Consider the following 19,232-nt stretch of genomic DNA (forward strand, 5'->3'; position numbering starts at 1 on the left):
GTTCTGTGCTAATTATTTCTTCAGTTACCGTTCTAGTTGTTTCATTCATTGTTAGTTATAGTTAGGGTTGTTCCGATCATGTTTTTTTGCTCCCAATCCGATCCCGATTGTTTTAGTTTGAGTATCTGCCGATCCTTGCTTTTTTTTTTTTGCTCCCAATTCAATTCCAATCATTCCCGATAATTTTTCCCGATCATATACATTTTGGCAATGCATTAAGAAAAAAATGAATAAAACTCGGACAAATATATACATTCAACATACAGTACATAAGTACTGTATTTGTTTATTATGACAATAAATCCTCAAGATGGCATTTACATTATTAACATTCTTTCTGTGAGAGGGATCCACGGATAGAAAGACTTGTAATTCTTAAAAAATAAATGTGACTTTGTATATTGTGACTAAATATTGCCATCTAGTGTATTTGTTGAGCTTTCAGTAAATGATACTGTAGCCATTTAACTCTTCCGCCCAAATGCATGATGGGAAGTGCAACCATGACTGTACGTAGTAGTACCAATTGATATATCGTCTCTGCGTTGGGAATTAACATAGGGTGTTAAGAAAAAGATCAATTACTACCTTTCTTCCCCACATTGCTACCCACGATATTTCTAATCGTAGAGAGAGGGATTGTAAGGCTTTAGCCAATAAAAAAAAAGGCTCCAAAGGCTGCCAAAATTCACTCTACTCATTTTAGGCTGCCTTTTAGCTCTATATATAGGTAAAACGGCGCCAATATAGATTGAATGCGACAATGCGTGAGTGGGTCGTGCAGCGCATGCGGTAATTGCGTTAAATATTTTAACGTGATAATTTTTTTTTTTAATTAATTACCGCCGTTAACGGGATAAATTTGATAACCCTACCTTAAGCCTAAAGACTCTGGATGAGTGTAACATATTATGTCTGTAACGTTAAATACAATTAGAAAACGATTTAGTTAAAAAATATCCTATTGTTGTCAATCGGAGGCAAGAAAAAAGCCTATGACGCAAATCCTAATCAGATCAATATTTTTAGAGTCCATGAAAACAGCGCATCCTATCATCATTTAAATCCAAAAACTAATCGGATTAAGAACATTTAGTCTATGTAAACATAGCCAATGTAAACTTGAGACTTCACTCCGGTCAGTCCAAAATTTGTAAACTCATACAGTGTATGTAAACAATTGGTTTCATTCGCGACACTCCTCAAACATGTTGCTCATAGACTGCTGACCTCCCAGCAGGTGATTGGCTGTGACCGACCCTCTCCCCATTGCCACGTGCCGTAGTTTCATTCACATTTAAAGCCTGGCCACAAAACAGCCATTAGACAAAGTGACACAAGGAGGATAAGAATGGACCAAGTCAAATACACCGGAACGCTTTTGCACATTGAGGACATGGGATCGAGACGTTTGTCCAGGGAAGCGGTGAAAAAGCTGATCTACCACTCTCAGGAGGCAAAGAAGCAAGCGTACTGCCCTTACAGCAAATTTAGAGTGGGAGCAGCCCTCCTGACTGTTGACAACTGCTTGTTTACAGGTAGTGTATACGATTCACATATTTAAGTTGCACTATAAACAGTCCATTTGGTCAAAATATATTCAGGGAGGGTCTTAAATGTACGTATATATATGTTTGTGGAAGTCTTCTTACCATATTGGGATGAATATACGCAATATAAGTGTGTGTGTATATGTATATAATTTCACACACACGCCTAATGTGCTCCAATACAGCACAGCATTTATTTTGAACAGGACTTACAGTTTAGACTAACTTAAAACTTAACTAGAACTTATAGCTTGATACAAGTGGAAATTCAGTTGAAACACGGAGGAAAAACACTTAACTTTTAAGTTATGTGTGTTATCAAGTGTAATGACATCTTTAGGTAAGAAATATATATATATATATATATATATATATATATATATATATATATATATATCAGGGCTGTCAAACGATTAAAAATTTTAATCGAGTTAATTACAGCTTAAAAATTAATTAATCGTAATTAATCGCAATTAATCGCAATTCAAACCATCTATAAAATATGCCATATTTTTCTGTAAATTATCGTTGGAATAGAAAGATAAGACACAAGACGGATATATACATTCAACATACGGTATATAAGTACTGTATTTGTTTATTATAACAATAAATCAACAAGATGGCATTAACATTATTAACATTCTCTTAAAGCGATCCATGGATAGAAAGATTTGTAGTTCTTAAAAGATAAATGTTAGTACAAGTTATAGAAATTTTACATTAAAACCCCTCTTAATGTTTTCGTTTTAATAAAATGTGTAAAATTTTCAATCAAAAAATAAACTAGTAGCCCCCCATTGTTGATGTCAATAATTACTTACACAATGCTCATGGGTGCTGAAGCCTATAAAATCAGTCGCACCCAAGCGCCAGCAGAGGGCGGCAAAACTCCATAAAACACAATTAACAAGTGGGCATTTCACTCTACTGTCATTTAAATCTGTCTGAGCAGGACGTGCGTTAATTGCGTCAAATATTTTAACGTGATTAATTAAAAAATTAATTACCGCCCGTTAACGCGATAATTTTGACAGCCCTAATATAAATATATACAATATATATATATACATATACATATTTTTGTTTTGTTGTTCTTTGTTTTCTCTATTGCTGACTGAGGCAATCGGCATTGAGAGTTCTGCCCTCCCGTTACATGTGTCAGGGAAGGATGTATACTATGTAACAAAACAAAAAACAAAACAAAAAAAACAGGTTGCAGGAAAATAGTTTATTTATTTTGATGATAATTGAGAACTCGGGGTGGGGTTTTTCTTTGTCCCACTCCCTTTCAGGCATTTTTTTGTTTTGTTTTGTTTCTTTTTTTCTCTGTGTTTCTTGAAAGGAAAGAACTGAATTCGTGAAAATGAATGTAACTGCCTGAAAAAAAAAAAAAAAATTCCTCTTGTCTTTAAATTTGTTGGCTATATTGATCAAAATCAACAGGAAGCGACCGAACATCAACACCAAATGACCTGTAATTCCCCAAAATGAAACTCATTGGTTTTCTTTGCCTGCCAAAGACGTCCAATACGTTTAAACTGGGAGGGATGACAGCAAATGAACCGAATTTCAAAAGGAAGTGACTGAAAATCAACAGCCAAGGACCTGAAATACCAAAAATGAAAAGCATTTCCTGACCCATGTACCGATAATTGTTGTATCGCTATTAGTGCTGCAACGATTAATCGATTACTTTGAGTAATTCGAATAGCAAAAAAGCTTTGAATCAAATTTAGCTGCTTTGAGTAATCGTTTAATTAGAGTGAGGTTGCCATGGTTGTTTGTTTTCTTCATGGGGGTTCATTTGGTTTTATGACGGTCTTATGATGTCACTTTCAAATAAAGTGTTACCTATAAAGTGTAAAGTCTTATCTGTAGCTCTGCAATGCATGCTAGGAGGCATGTAGGACGACAACAGTGTTGACAGCAGGTAGCAGCAGAGGTTGACTGTCTCCCTCAAGGGAGCAGTGATGGCCAAATGAAGCTTTTTGAAGCAATGAAGCTTTGCAGGCAGTTGGTTCAAAGCTTCATGGGGGTTCATTTGGTTTATGACAGTCGTATTTTGCCGCTGTCAAAAAAAGTAGAGATGTCTCGATCGGATCCGATCACATCATTTTCAAAGTATCGGAATCGGCAAAAAAATATCGGCCATGCCTTTTTTTAATATATATATATTTTTTAATTAAATCGTTTTCTAATTGTATTTAACGTTACAGACATAATATGTTACACTTATCCAGAGTCTTTAGTTTAGGCTTAAGGTAGGGTTATCAAATTTATTCCAATAATGGCGGTAATTAATTTCTAAAAAAATGTATCACGTTACAATATTTAACGCAATTAATGCGCTGCACGACCCACTCACGCATTGTCGCGCTCCATCTGTAATGGTGCCGTTTTGCCTATATAGAGAGCTAAAAGGCAGCGTAAAATGAGTAGAGTGAATTTTGGCAGCCTTTGGAGCCTTATTTTAATTGGCTAAAGCCTTACAATCCCTCTCCCTTCGGTCAGAAATATCATGGGAAGCAATGTTGGGAAGCAAGGTAGCAATTGATCTTTTTCTTAATACTTTATGTTATTTCCCAACGCAGAGAAGATATATCACTTGGTAGCACTACGCACAGTCATGGTTCCACTTCCCATCATGCATTTGGGTTGAATGGCTGCAGTATAATTTACTGAAAGCTCAACAAATACACTAGATGGCAATATTTAGTCACAATATACAAAGTCACAAGTCTTTCTATCCGTGGATCCCTCTCACAGAAAGAATGTTAATAATGTAAATGCCATCTTGAGGATTTATTGTCATAATAAACAAATACAGTACTTATGTACTGTATGTTGAATGTATATATTCGTCCGAGTTTTATTCATTTTTTTCTTAATGCATTGCCAAAATGTACTGTATATGATTGGGAAAAATTATCGGGAATGATTGGAATTGAATCGGGAGCACACAAAAAAAAAAAAAAAAAAAAAGCAATCGGATCGGGAAATATCGGGATCGGCAGATACTCAAACTAAAACGATCGGGATCGGATCGGGAGCAAAAAAACATGATCGGAACAACCATAATTTTAATGGTTTGATTTGAAAGTGTTTGCATTTAGTTTGATTGATTTGGGTGGATACACTGCCCTCTAATGGCAACAGTGAATATCACATAACTCATTTCACATGGCTGAATCCAGCTGCTTCCTGTTAAGCCCAACATAAGGCAAGTTTTTGTTTGAGCTGATATGTTTTTTAATGCATTTTTAATTAGTTTATAGGTATATTTAGGTGTTTTTGGTGGGAAAATGTGTTTGAACAATTTGGAGAATTGTAAAAAAACAAAAAAAAACAAAACGGTAGCATTTTATAGCATTTAAGCTAGCGGACTTTTGCTATGCATGTTAGCCAAATGTTCTTTTTATATATTTAGATCCTCATTTATTTTTTTATTTTTTTTTACAGTTTGAGGCTAACTTCAAGGTATTTTGTTTTGAAAGTGCAATACCGCATGTTTGAAGAAACGCTTGGGAATTTTATTTTGTATTGTGCAATCTTGGCAAGCCTTTGTTTTACTTCTCCTAAAATTGATTCTGCAACACATTAAATGTTCCTAATCCGATGACTCGATTATTCGAAGTAGCTAGTTGATAGATTAATCGACTACTGAAATAATCGACAGACAAAATGATTGCCATATTGTATCGCGAGCTCCAAGAAGTACCCACCTCTATTACATAACCACATAGGTTGCGAAACAATGTGATTTTTCACTTCAAAATCAGAACAAAAAAAAACAACATTAGATAACCTTTATGAGGGGTAATAAATAATTTCAGTGCTGAAAACTATAAATGTGTAAACAAAAAAGGCCGTAAAAAGGTGCACGTGGACCACTGTAATAAATAACTAGGCGGGTGGGTATTGCAGGAACGGCGGAAGGGGGGGCTGAGGTGGCAGGAGGTCACAGAACAGAGCAGAACATTGAGCAATGTGTTTTTTTGTTCCCGTTTTGCTCTTATGCCAGATAACGGGAAGGCACATTTAAAGTTTGAGCAAACATTTTAATGTGATGCAATCATAAACAACAATAATGGAGTTTTGATTTGAAATATGCTAACTGGTATTGTACAGTATATGGCGGAAAACACAGACAAGACTGAAAAAGCAGTTTTTGCTCTTGGACTCTTCTTGAAAAGAAACTGCAGTATTTTAAGCCAAAACAACTATTGTGTTTGATAGAAAAATATGTCTATATGCTGCCATAGCAGATTCATGGCGCATTAAGCCCCCAAACTATTTTTAATTTGTCCGTTTTACCCTGAAAACGCCCGTTTACAGACACCGCGCAACCGTTTTTGTTTCAACCTAGCCATAAAAATAAGGTAAGTAATTATATTTATTATTAAAAATGTCATTTTTGGCTTAGAATCTTTAATTTATGTCTAATATTTAGTTTAAAAAAACAAAACGTCTTTTAAAAATTATTCTAGGGCTGTCCAACACACCTACAGCTTAAAAATTAATCAATCATAATTAATCGCAATTAATCGCAATTCAAACCATCTATAAAATATGCCATTTTTCTGTAAATTATTGTTGGAATGTAAAGATAAGACACAAGAGGCTATATACATTCAACATAAGGTACATAGGGACTGTATTTGCTTATTATAACAATAAATCAACAAGATGGCATTAACATTATTAACATTCTGTTAAAGCGATCCATGGATAGAAAGACTTGTCGTTCTTAAAAGATAAATGTTAGTACAAGTTATAGAAATTTTATATAAGAACCCCTCTTCATGTTTTCGTTTTAATAAAATTTGTAAAATTTTCAATCAAAAAATAAACTAGTAGCCCGCCATTGTTGATGTCAATAATTACTTACACAATGCTCATGGGTGCTGAAGCCTATAAAATCAGTTGCACCCAAGCGCCAGCAGAGGGCAGCAAAACTCCATAAAACACAATTAACAAGTGGGCAGTTCACTGTACTGTCATTTAAATCTGTCTGAGCGGGGCATGTGCGTTAATTGCGTCAAATATTTTAACGTGATTAATTTAAAAAAGTTAATTACCGCCCGTTAACACGATAATTTTAACAGCCCTAAATTATTCACTCGCATATCTTAAACTTTTAAACAAATGACATCACAATGAAAAATTTGGCGTCTGTAAAAATGTCACGGATATCTACTTCATAACTATCGCTTAATTGTATTTTCTTTGTTACTGTCACATTTTCCCCGATATGTTAGATGATAAATAATCGATCCAAACAAGGATAAAATGAAAAATAACGTTGAGAAGGGTAACTATATGAAAAAGAAAATCTCAACCACTCCTTGTTGTCTGCGATTTCTGCATAGCGACCCTTTTTATATCACCATGTTTCACCCATAAAATCCCCCGAAATCTGGCTGTGGCCATTCACAGCTGTGTCTTGACAGTCGGTGATACATGCTACAAGGAGTTTTTAGATCGAAACAAGGTAAGTTCGCGCTAATATCTCGTTAAAATCGTGGCGTCTTTAATTCTGCTCTTGCGTGCTCTCGCCTCCAGCTAGGGTTTTGCTGTTAATTTTTTTTTTTTAAATGCCTTCCTGTTAAAAAAAAAAAAATCTACCCCCAGAAAATAGAGATTTTAAGCTTTCCAATGATGTATCACACATGCATATCGGACAATTTTGAAATTTGGCAAAATTGGGGGTCTCAGAGTGGAACTTCAAGTCACCTGAGTGTTTTCCGCCATATATATATTTTTTAAATTGATGGTTGCTTTGCATGGATTGTAGATACTCGTATTTTGTATCTTCATGACTTGACATTCCAGAGAACCTTCATGGCTTTTGTTGTCATCCAACACTTATTCACTTATTACGTCACTTAACGCCACCCAGCCAGGGATTTTCAATCATTATCAACAGTTGTGTTTGTGTTGTCGGGACTGTGCAAAGCTTTTAGCTATTCATAGGTTGTATGCTTGGCAAAACGTTAAGGTGGGGGCTGGGGGAGGCCAAAGAGTTGAGAGTGCAAAGGCTCTTTTGATTCCCAAAAAGAGCTACAGGTGCCGCCACCTGTGGATTTTAAAGCATTTTTTTTCCTGGCCCATATACCTGAACAGAACCATTGTACCGTAACAGTTTACAACTTTGTATTGGCACATAATGGACAAGGAGATTTTTTTTCTTCAGGACAAAATTAACTAAGGGGGGGGAGACAGTAAACAAACTTTTTACCACTTTTATTTGGAACACGAAAAAATCTAGGTTGCGTCCTATGTATATGAACGAGGAGGACAACGTTTTCCAAATTTAAAATGGTACTACTGGGCTGCTCAACTACAGTGGGGCAAATTTTAGTTCTCCTACTTGAAAAGATTAGAGAGGCCTGTAATTGTCAACATGGGTAAACCTCAACCATGAGAGACAGAATGTGGAAAAAAAACATGACATTGTTTGATTTTTAAAGAATTTATTTCCAAATTATAGTGGAAAATAAGTATTTGGTCACCTACAAACAAGCAAGATTTCTGGCTGTCAAAGAGGTCTAACTTCTTCTAACGAGGTCTAACGAGGCTCCACTTGTTACCTGTATTAATGGCACCTGTTTGAATTCATTATCGGTATAAACGACACCTGTCCAAAACCTCAGTCAGTCATACTCCAAATTCCACTATGGCAGTGCTTCTCAATTATTTTCTGTTACGCCCCCCCAAGCAAGACGTAAATGTTTCGCGCCCCCCCAAACTCTCCGCCGCTACAGTAAATAGTATTATTCGTCTATAAAATTACTATTATAAATATGAATCTGCCAAACGTTGTCCTTTTTTTCTAATAAAGAAAAAAAGTAACAGATCAACTTATAATAAAGTATAACTTTATTAACATTGTTTTGTTTGTAACAGAGAAGACTTGACGTGCATCAATTTGCCTGAATTTAAAAAAAAAAAGTCACATTCAAACTGTAAAAATACACTCATGGTATTTTTGACCATTTGATACAGAAAAATAAAATGTAATAAAATCCGTAAATAATAACAAATTCAGATTGATTAGAAACATTTACTCATGAGGACAATATGCCAAAAAATTTGACCGAAAAAACAAAAATGAATAACGGAAAAAAGACAGAAGGACAGTTTTTATTTTTGCAGCTCACACTCAGTATTACCTCCTTTGCAATGGTGTGGAGTCATTTTGCAATGAGCATGCTAACAATGCTCACTGGTTTACTGATATAACACTGACAAAGCAGGACTATTGTTGGCAATATTCGGCACGTTTTCGCTGAAAAACAATCAAGCGGCTTATCAATGAGATTGGGGTCGAATGTCTTTAAGTGGCGTCTTAACTGATTTGGCTTCTGGCAGTCCGCTATAATTATTTTCAGACACAGTAAACGGTAGTCTTTCCTCATCACCCCACTGTATTAAAAGTCAAAGCTAAAAGGCAAACGGCACGAAAAAAGCGCATTCTCGGCGGCCGAGGTAGAACCGTAGGTGAGGGCGGTCGTCGTCACGATCCCAAGCCGAAAATGGCACTCCTCGGGCGGCGACATGAGAACCAGACAAGACTCGCTGCGTGAGTGAGTCCGGTCGGAAAACGGCTTTCGAAAACGGCGGCGGCGCACTGCTCTTCATATCTGTTTTCTGTGTGCTGAGTGCTCTTCCTTAGTTCAAAAATACTGCACGCACTCTGAAAATGAGAGCGCCACTGCCACCCACTGAGTGGATGTGCAAGTACACTTTATTCCAGTCCGGCAAAAAAAAAAAAGAAAAGAAAAAAGCATGTTCCCCGAGGACACATGCGCCCCCCCTGGCATCGCTCTGCGCCCCCCCAGGGGGGCGCGCCCCACTATTTGAGAAGTACTGCACTATGGCCAAGACCAAAGAGCTGTCGAAGGACACCAGAGACCTGCACCAGGCTGGGAAGACTGAATCTGCAATAGGTAAAACACTTGGTGTAAAGAAATCAACTGTAGGAGCAATTATTAGAAAATGGAAGACATACAAGACCACTGATAATCTCCCTCGATCTGGGGCTTCATGCAAGATCTCACGCCGTGGCGTCAAAATGATAACAAGAACGGTGAGCAAAAATCCCAGAACCACTCGGGAGGACCTAGTGAATGACCTACAGAGAGCTGGGACCACAGTAACAAAGGCTACTAGCAGTAACACAAACGCGCCACCAGGGACTCAAATCCTGCACTGCCAGACGTGTCCCCCTGCTGAAGCCAGTACAAGTCCAGGCCCGTCTGCAGTTCGCTAGAGAGCATTTGGATGATCCAGAAGAGGACTGGGAGAATGCGTTACGGTCAGATGAAACCAAAATAGAACTTTTTGGTAGAAACACAGGTTCTTGTGTTTGGAGGAGAAAGAATACTGAAATGCATCAGAAGAACACCATATCCACTGTGAAGCATGGGGGTGGAAACATGCTTTGGGGCTGTTTTTCTGCAAAGGGACAAGGACGACTGATCTGTGTAAAGGAAAGAATGAATGTGGCCATGTATCGAGAGATTTTGAGCGAAAATCCCCTTCCATCAGCAAGGGCATTGAAGATGAGACGTGGCCTAGCCAGTATCCAGATCTCAACCCCATAGAAAATCTGTGGAGGGAGTTGAAAGTCCGTGTTGCCCAACGACAGCCCCAAAACATCACTGCTCTAGAGGAGATCTGCATGGAGGAATGGGCCAAAATACCAGCAACAGTGTGTGAAAAGCTGGTGAAGAGTTACAGAAAACGTTTGGCCTCCGTTATTGCCAGCAAAGGGTACATAACAAAGTATTGAGATGAACTTTTGGTATTGACCTAATACTTATTTACCACCATGATTTGCAAATAAATTCTTTAAAAATCAAATAATGTGATTTTCTGTTTTTTTTTTTTTTTCACATTCTGTCTCTCATGGTTGAGGTTTACCCATGTTGACAATTACAGGCCTCTCTAATATTTTCAAGTGAGAGAGAGAAGTTGCACAATTAGTGGTTGACTAAATACTTATTTGCCCCACTGTACATATCAGATTTACAATACATTTAAGATGTACATTTACAATTTAAATAAATATTTAGTTCGGGATTTACACATTCAAGTCCAATACTTATTTTTTAAGAATAAATATGTAAGTTGCCAAACAATGTTGTAAATGTGCAGAAAAAAAGTGACTGTAAAAATTTCACAATACGTTTTTAACACTGTGTGGCGCTAAATGTGAGAAAATGTTGTAATTTTCAGCATGATCTGCTTTACAAACAGCGCCCCATAGTAGTCAAAAATTTGACTCAACTGAGAGTAGAATTACTTCAAAATAATATTTATTACTCAAGTAAAAGTAGTCATCCTAAAAATGTACTGAACTACAAGTAAAAAACTATCATGAAAAGAATACTTAAAGCAAAACTAGGTAACTTTTCAACCTTTATAAAATATTTTCATAACACTTGTGATATGTCCACTAGAGCAGGGCGGTAAACCGAAAATTTACCGTTACCGAAATTCTTCAAGATGACCGATGTAATTTTTACCATGTTGGTAAATTCGCTAATTTAATAAAACAAGAAAATATAGTCTTTTCGTCCCGCTTTGACTCTGTGTTGTTCGGCTATGTTCATTCCCCTTTAAGAAAGCAGACAGTGTTCTTACGTATAGAGTCACGTGGTTTTCAGGAAGCCAAACAAACCGAAGCCCGGTACGCTAACGCTAGCGGCTAACGCTACATGTAAACGGGATGGAGTCGGGCTTAAGTTAGCTTCGGCAAACTTTCACCCGACATTAAGTAAACTCTCGGCGGGTTCCAGACGGGCTTTCACCCGCTATCCTCCCTGGTTCTCACAATATCAGGAGAGGATGCTTTCAGTGCTTTCTTCTGGTAGCTAAGCCATAGGCTAACGCTAGCGGCTAACAGCAATTACAAATGTACGCGATGGAGTCGGATAGCGGCGCTAACCTTGTCGAAACGGCTGAAATTAATGAGTGGACTGGCAATCATTATGTCACGTTATTTGGCATCGCTGTGTGATTTCTCTGAAAGCTTTCATGATGGTAAAGCACTCAGCACAAAGTATAATCCAACAGTGAAGCCTATATATGACAGTTTAATGGCCACAGCTATTTTTCCTGTATGTGTTTGCTTTATTCTGCCATCATAAAACCTTAAATGTTTCATTGGCATCAGAGCAACTTTAATCTGGTCGTGTCTGTGTGGGGGGTGTATGTATTAAAAAATGTTTCGGGAAAAAAAAAAAAAAAACTGAAACCTTGACGTAAACACTTGTGTTGAATAATTATGTCACAGCAGCCATTACCAATAAGTTGTCTGAAGTGTACTGTTGAAGCTGCAAGTCGTTTGTGTTTGAATGACATGTTTGCACAGTCGTCACATTGATTTTTATAATGTTGTACATTTTTCAAGTCATACAAGCTGTTATAAATGTTCACACTAGAATTCTTATTGTTTACAAGATTTTTTTTAATACTTAATGTTTAGTATGCATGTGCAATTGTTAAATTGAAAGCTGGTAAATAAATTTGACGAGAAACAGTTCATTTGTATTCCATGCATTGATTCAAATTTTCAAATTATACAACAGTCCGTTTGGGCGAATTTATCGTTATCGAGGTAAATCTGCTCAATTTATCGTGATACGTACTTAAGGCCATATCGCCCAGCCCTAATGTCCACTGACAACGAGTTGAATGATACCTCTTTTATATCTTGAGGGGGTCTGTATTAGAGGTTCAACTAATCAATTATCAAATTAATCGACAACTATTTTGATAACCAATGAACTAATTTGCTCTTGAAAACACGTATAGATACGTTCTATTTCTAAAGGTTTCTTTATTTATTATTTATTTTCCCTTCAGGCATGACAAATCCAAACATACATACAGCATTTATATGTGTTTACAATGAATTCAACCCGAAAAGAAAAGGGCAGCCGGAAGAAGCCAAAGCTTATTGAAACCCGCCCCCAGTATACCATAGGACGCAGAAAATATCGAATAACAATTTTTAATATTCAAATTACGTAGTGATTACAAGGATTTAAAAAAATTTTTTTATTTAACCATCCGCCCTTTGATTGTTCATTTTCCCAATAGTCCATTGTCGATCGTGGCAATGGGCTCGTTATGTTGATTAGATCCAGTAGATTAGTTCATAATTCAGTGGTTAGTTTATTCAGTTGATTCGATCCAGAAGATGGGGAAAAGCTGAGGACCGATGGCAGGCCGTGTCCGCCACCCCCCTTTCGTCGACTTAATCCTCGTCGCAGTTTTCATTCCTTGCTGCCTTGTTTCAGTGTCCCAAAAACGTATTTATACATCTGTTTTCCGAAATTTCCAGGTTCGCGGTGAATCAGTAACAGGTACACTTTTGCTCAATAGACAATGTTTATTGATTAGAAAATGCAGAATAAATGAGATTTATTGATTACAATCCAACAAAAGCAAGCAAAAAAGTATCAGCAAATGTCAACGATGACACTAGACTTGAGTTTCTCAACCCCAGAATCCCCACGTTACCGTTACAGCAAAACGAAATGTCCCTTAGCAATGAAAATCGCTTACCGTGACAAACGAGCGGGGAGCCAACACACTCCGGTAAGGCGGCGAAGGAACAAAGCCAGGCGATCCGTACGTGACCCACTGGCGGACTTCACGGGTCGCCCGGAAATGTTCGGTTTAGTAAGGACACACCCCTCGGAGGCAAAGATGCCAACTTCCGCCCCCGAGCGGCGCGGCCCCGTCCAATGACAAACATTAAAGCTATTTTTGGTTCAGCCCCCTTGAACAAGGACTTTTTACATGGGAAAAATGAGCTGTGCTGCAACAGATGTAAATATTATGGGTGTAAAACAAGTTATCTTGTGAGATTCTATGGGACCCAGGCGTGTAGTAAAACAATAAAACAAGTTATCTCGTGAGATTCCCTACTCAAGCGCGTCTCCTACCTATGGGACGAGGTGAAAAACAATAGATGTTGTTACAATCTATGTCACAGAAGCAATCATACATCACAAAGGCATAATGTAATATTTTCCCCCATTATTCCGCCCTTTGACCCGGATTGAATTTATCATACATCTTTTAGGTTTTTTTCACAAGAGACGTCTCTAGGTTCTGATCCAACTTAGCTCCAAAGCACAATGCTGAAAATCCATTTTAAACCAAAAAAGCTGGCCACTGGAGGGCAGTAGTGCATTTTGTAAGACCCGCAACCAGATTCTGTTTATTTATTTATTTTTTTAATGCCTTCCTGTTACAAATTTTTCTTCCCCCAGAAAATAGAGATTGTAAGCTTTCCAATGGTGTATCACATATACATATCGGACAATTTTAAAAGTTGGCCAAATTGTGGGTCTCAGAGTGGAACTTGAAGTCACCTGAGTGTTTTCCACCATAGACAAACATATATTAGCTGAAACAACTTACAGCCCAGGGTACAGTGTATCATTAATCATTAAAGAAAATACTTTTGGACTTTTTGGATAGTTGTTTTGGGGTACTTAATCCTTATTCAGACGGAAATCCGGTTCACGTCGCCAGCGTAGGAACGGGACTTGTTCGTACCCCGGGGACTACCTGTATAAAGATGTGTTTGGTAACCAGTGTTGTCACTGATTACTTGAAAAAGTAATTTAATTACCGATTACTGAATACGCCTCAAAAAAGTAATCTAGTTACTTAACTGATTACTTCATTATCAAAGTAACTCAGTTATCTATCAGTTACTTTTTACACATTTTTTCTCCCTTTGCCGCCTCAACATAAGAATGACAACAGAAAAATGTCATCACATGTAATTGACTTTCCGATGATTGAATTTAAAGGGGAATATCAGAATTTCGTGCTAGCTTAGCCACTCCGGAGCCCTGAAACTAACAAATATCTTACAAACTGCTTGGAATTTGTTGAAATCAACTCCACAGACCAACTAAACCCCGCTAACTCTAAGATCAAGCCTCATGTCAAAACTTCTGAATTTCGGGTTATGGTTAACAGCATATCAGTGCCAATGTAAAACAATGCAAACTGACGCCACAATAATCAACAACACACAAACGGATTGTACAGTGCAATAAACACAAAAGTGGTGGCGGGCGCGGATGCGCGTGCACAACCCGGAAGTACTCCTTCTCAACACACACGCGGTTAATTTGGCCACAAAACGTGGCGGCAACTAAGCACTTTACACTCAGTCGGACTTACAACACATCCCAGAGATGCTAAACAAACACATCACCTCACGGCATGAATGTGCAACACGCTTGCCAACTTGGAGCGATGACTGCCCGTCGTTGCTACGGCAAAGCTACGAAACGGCCGCGCATGTAGGGGGTCCAACCTTTTGCTGATACCCTCCAGAATAAAGGAAAAATACTCACCTTCATCCATGGATATCCACAGATCAACATTCCCTCGCAACGTCTCAATACTCGGCGCGAATGTCCACCTGCCTCAGTCCCACAACACGTGACGCGAGACCAAAACAGGAAATAGCTAAGAGGTTGTCATGGAAACATGTACCGGGAACCTTTTATTTTAGCATTTTCTATTCAAAATGCTCTTCGTACATGACTACAATATTCTTCATTCTACATACATTATGAGGCAATGAAAAAATAGTAAAGCAGAGACACTAATGAAACTAACTTTAATCAGATTACTGGTGTACAAAAATGAACGCGTTAGATTACTCGTTACTGAAAAAAGTAATCAGATTACAGTAACGCATTACCAGGGCCGGCCCAGCCTATACGCGGACTATGCAGCTGCTTAGGGCCCCTGACCACTAGGGGGCCCCCAATCTGGCAATGATTTAACTTATATTCTGTTTACTACAGTTTGCTTTATTTGACTTTTGTGAGTTTTGATACTTGGTTATTACTTGATGGACGTATGGGTTGGATTGCATGTATGGGTTTCACAGTACACTGAAACATGGAAATGGTGGGCAAAAAATATGGGCCCCTTGGCACTATTTTGCATAGAGCCCCCAAATGGCCTGGGCCGGCCCACTGACAACACTGTTGGTAACCCAAACAATGTTGTTTTTATTTCAATTTTAGTGAAAAATTGTCATGGAAAAACCAAGAATCCATCCAACAACAAAGATATTTCATCTCCTACTTTTGATCAGAAGATTGGAACATTAAAATGAATTTTGCACGGTTTCACGCAGGTTGCAACGTGGAGAACGCGTGCTACAACTTGGGCGTATGTGCGGAGAGGAACGCTATTTCAAAAGCTGTTTCTGAAGGCTACACGACATTCAAGGCCATTGCAATTGCTAGGTAAGATTTTTTTTTTTTTTTTTTAAGTATGATCTGAAGGTATGACACAATCACTATGTTCAAAAACATGACTTTGTCCTCAAACATATCTAATGTTTTTTCAATTTACAAAACAAGATTCTTTCTTCTGGGATGGACACTACGAAAATGTTGTCTTTTTCTTTCAGCCTGGGGAGATGTGTTCAAATGTAACCTGATGGTTTCTTTTTTTAATCTGTTTCTGTAGTGACTTGAGTGACCAATTCATCTCGCCATGCGGTGGCTGCAGACAGTTCATGAGAGAGGTAAAAACGGCACTTTAAGATAATAATGCTCAGTTTGCTGACAGTCGAAGACATTTGACAATATTTTAGAATCGGATATTATCTATCATTATTCCAGGCAAAAGTTAAAGAAGCAACCCCGAGCGCCTCAGACTGAACTAAACTGCACATGAGAGACTGAGGTCTAATGTAGACATGATTATTAGTTCCCAGACAGATGCAAACATGGACAGCAGTTAGTGAGAGGTAGTGAGAGGTTATGAGCGAAAAGTGGCGACGCAACCCAAATTTCCGCGTAAATCGGAATTAACCCTTGAAGTACCCCTAAATCTCAAAATAACTATCTAAAAATATGGTATTTTGTTTAATGATAGAGGCTACACTGCCCTGTGATGGCAGAGTTGGGTCTGGCTGGACTCTTGCCTTGTATTGACTGAGGAGCAGACTCGTCTGACGTGGGTAGACAAGGACATGGATATCTCTAGTTTGGCTCACATAAGGCTGTAAGTTGTTTCAGCTAATATATGTGTATAAATTTGTAATGAAGTTTACAGCTACAGTTTGTGGAGTTACATGTGAGCGATTTGCTATTAGAATTGTAAATACATTAGCATTCGTAGCATTTAAGATAGCGGACCTTTGTTCGGCAAATTAGGCTAATTTAATCTACTAAATTTACATATTGATCCGACAAGAAGGACCTTTGAACACCAATTGTTTGGTGTCAAGTGTTTTATTGTTAAAATGCGTGTCGTTTTGAACATAAGCGTACATATGTGTGTTACAGCTTTACAAATTATCAAAAGTGAAGGAAGTCAAAAGCTTCAAAATGCACAATTTCCTTGTTTGATGTCTGAAGATGAACAACTTCACGTTTAGAGAAAATGTAACCCCTTTCTTTCTTTGCTGCGACTCTGTGCTGTGTTGTTTTTTTAAAAATATTTCCAGGAGACGTGGATGGTTTCGACTTTTTATTGTCGGCACAATACACACGCATACAATGAGAGCTGGTCAGCCTCACAGGCCTCGCCACATGTCCTAGAGAATAATCAATATGGTTAATAATCACGTTAAAATATTTGACGCAATTAACGCACATGCCCCGCTCAAACAGATTAAAACGACAGAACAGTGTCATGTCCACTTGTTGTGTTTTTGTCTCCCTCTGCTGGCGCTTGGGTGCGACTGATTTTATGGGTTTGAGCACCACGAGCATTGTGTAATTATTGACATCAACAATGGCGAGCTAGTTTATTTTTTTATTGAAAATTTTACAAATTTTATCGAAACGAAAACATTAAGAGGGCTTTTAATATATAAAATTTCTATAACTTGTACTAACATTTATCTTTTAAGAACTACAAGTCTTTCTATCCATGGATCGCTTTAACAGAATGTTAATGCCATCTTGTAGATTTATTGTTATAATTTTATAGATGGTCTGAATTGCGATTAATTACGATTAATTAATTTTTGAGCTGTGATTAACTCGATTAAAAATTTTAATCGTTTGACAGCCCTAAAAAATGTATTTTAATAGTAGGGCAAAATTATTTTTCGAAAAGATCATGTGACTAGCAACTTAGACGGTCATTTGCTTTGCATATAATACACCCCCCCCCCCCAAAAAAAAATAGGGGAGGGTAATTATATTTTTCAAATGATTTTTTTTCTTTGATTGAAGCAACTTTTTTTGGGGATTGAATGATTTAGCCACAAATGTCCGACCCATAATATGACCCAAACACAAAAATGATTTCTTCAATCAAAGGCAACTTTTACAATGAAAAATTAAGTGTTTAAATGTAAATTTTTCAATCTCAAATATTTTTTCGCATTCAAAAACTTTTTAATGATTGAAATTTTTCTTTTTTGATTGAAGTGATTTTTCTTTTTGGAAATATTTTTTGGGAAGCAACTAACTTTTTGATTGAATAATAAAGACAAAAATGTCCTAGCCAAAATGTGGCACAAATCACAAATCAACATTAGTTCAATCAAAAAAGTTGCTTCCAAAAAAAAAAAAAAAAAAATCATCAAAGAAAAATAGCTTTCACATGCAGACACGTTTTTTGAGTTTCAAATTTATTTTTGCATTCACATTTATTTTGATGGAAGCGACTTTTTGGGGGTTGAAAATATATATTTTGATTGAAGCAACTTTTTTTTGATTGAATAATAAAGACACAAATGTTCCTCCATATGGCTCCGCCCAGGGGATATAATTTTCCACTGAGGTAACTACATTGGCACGACACCGGCAGACGTACCATATTCAATGGATGACGATCTTGACGAAAAGTATAGCTGTCCTAAGCAGCCTGATTTAGAATTCCCCTCTAGAATGATGGGAGACAAAAAAAACGCTCATTGTCAACTTATTATTATAAATATTCTTGTAAGTTAATTTTATTGCTGACACTGCATTTCGGGGTCACCAACATGTTGTGCCCCCCCGCCCCAAAAGTCATACTCCGCCTGTGGTCGTTCGTACCCTGGGGATTGTAATAAGTTTTATTGCTGATGCTGCGTTTCGTTTGAGTCCCCCCCACCCCCCACAAAAGTCAAACACTCCCTATGTGTGCCTTCCATTGTGGATAACAACACATTATATCATAATCAGCACGTTTAACACAGTATTTTCTCATTTGTATGTTAGTTCGGGCCAAGCTGGGACGTTTACCTGTCGAAGCCTGATGGATCGTACACGAAGATGAGCGTCAACCAGCTGCTGCCGGCCTCGTTTGGTCCCGAAGATCTGGACATGAAAAAAGTCCTGGACATCCCCAATGAATACTGAAACTTCTGTAAAGTTTGCATTTATAGCATTTTTTTTGTAGGTTAGAATTCTGTAGATTAGGCTTGTTGCTCAATATTTCCTTTGTATTTTATTGTAGATTATGTATATAAAGCAAACAATAAGTGCTTGTGTTCATTAGAAACGGGACGCTACGTTTAAACTCGCGATATGATGCACCTTGATATGCCAGGGTCACAATAAAAAATGTAAAAAAGCAATTCATTCAAACTTTTTGTTACATTTTGTGGATTTCGAGCTGTGAAAGAATGTAATCTAGTGCAAACTAAATACAGTAGCTTCCACAAAATTGAGT

At 37.5% G+C, this 19,232-nt stretch overlaps 1 protein-coding gene across 1 annotated transcript; it reads left to right on the forward strand.

The window, feature by feature from the left end:
- Positions 1-1,313: 1,313 nt before the first annotated feature.
- LOC130921664 (cytidine deaminase-like) lies at positions 1,314-19,226 on the forward strand. The gene is made up of 4 exons (XM_057845816.1): positions 1,314-1,538; positions 15,745-15,856; positions 16,083-16,140; positions 18,779-19,226. Exons 1-4 carry the CDS (start codon positions 1,352-1,354, stop codon positions 18,917-18,919), a joined length of 498 nt encoding a protein of 165 aa, XP_057701799.1. The 5' UTR covers positions 1,314-1,351; the 3' UTR covers positions 18,920-19,226.
- The last annotated feature ends 6 nt before the right edge of the window (positions 19,227-19,232 follow it).

Source organism: Corythoichthys intestinalis, chromosome 9 (genome assembly GCF_030265065.1).
Source record: "Corythoichthys intestinalis isolate RoL2023-P3 chromosome 9, ASM3026506v1, whole genome shotgun sequence".
NCBI classification, from domain to species: domain Eukaryota; kingdom Metazoa; phylum Chordata; class Actinopteri; order Syngnathiformes; family Syngnathidae; genus Corythoichthys; species Corythoichthys intestinalis.

Coding starts and splice junctions, on each gene's coding strand:
- LOC130921664 (XM_057845816.1), top strand. CDS start 1,352: ATGGACCAAGTCAAATACACCGGAACGCTTTTGCACATTGAGGACATG. Junction 1,539..15,744: donor TGACAACTGCTTGTTTACAG/GTAGTGTATACG, acceptor GGTTTCACGCAG/GTTGCAACGTGGAGAACGCG. Junction 15,857..16,082: donor AAGGCCATTGCAATTGCTAG/GTAAGATTTTTT, acceptor CTGTTTCTGTAG/TGACTTGAGTGACCAATTCA.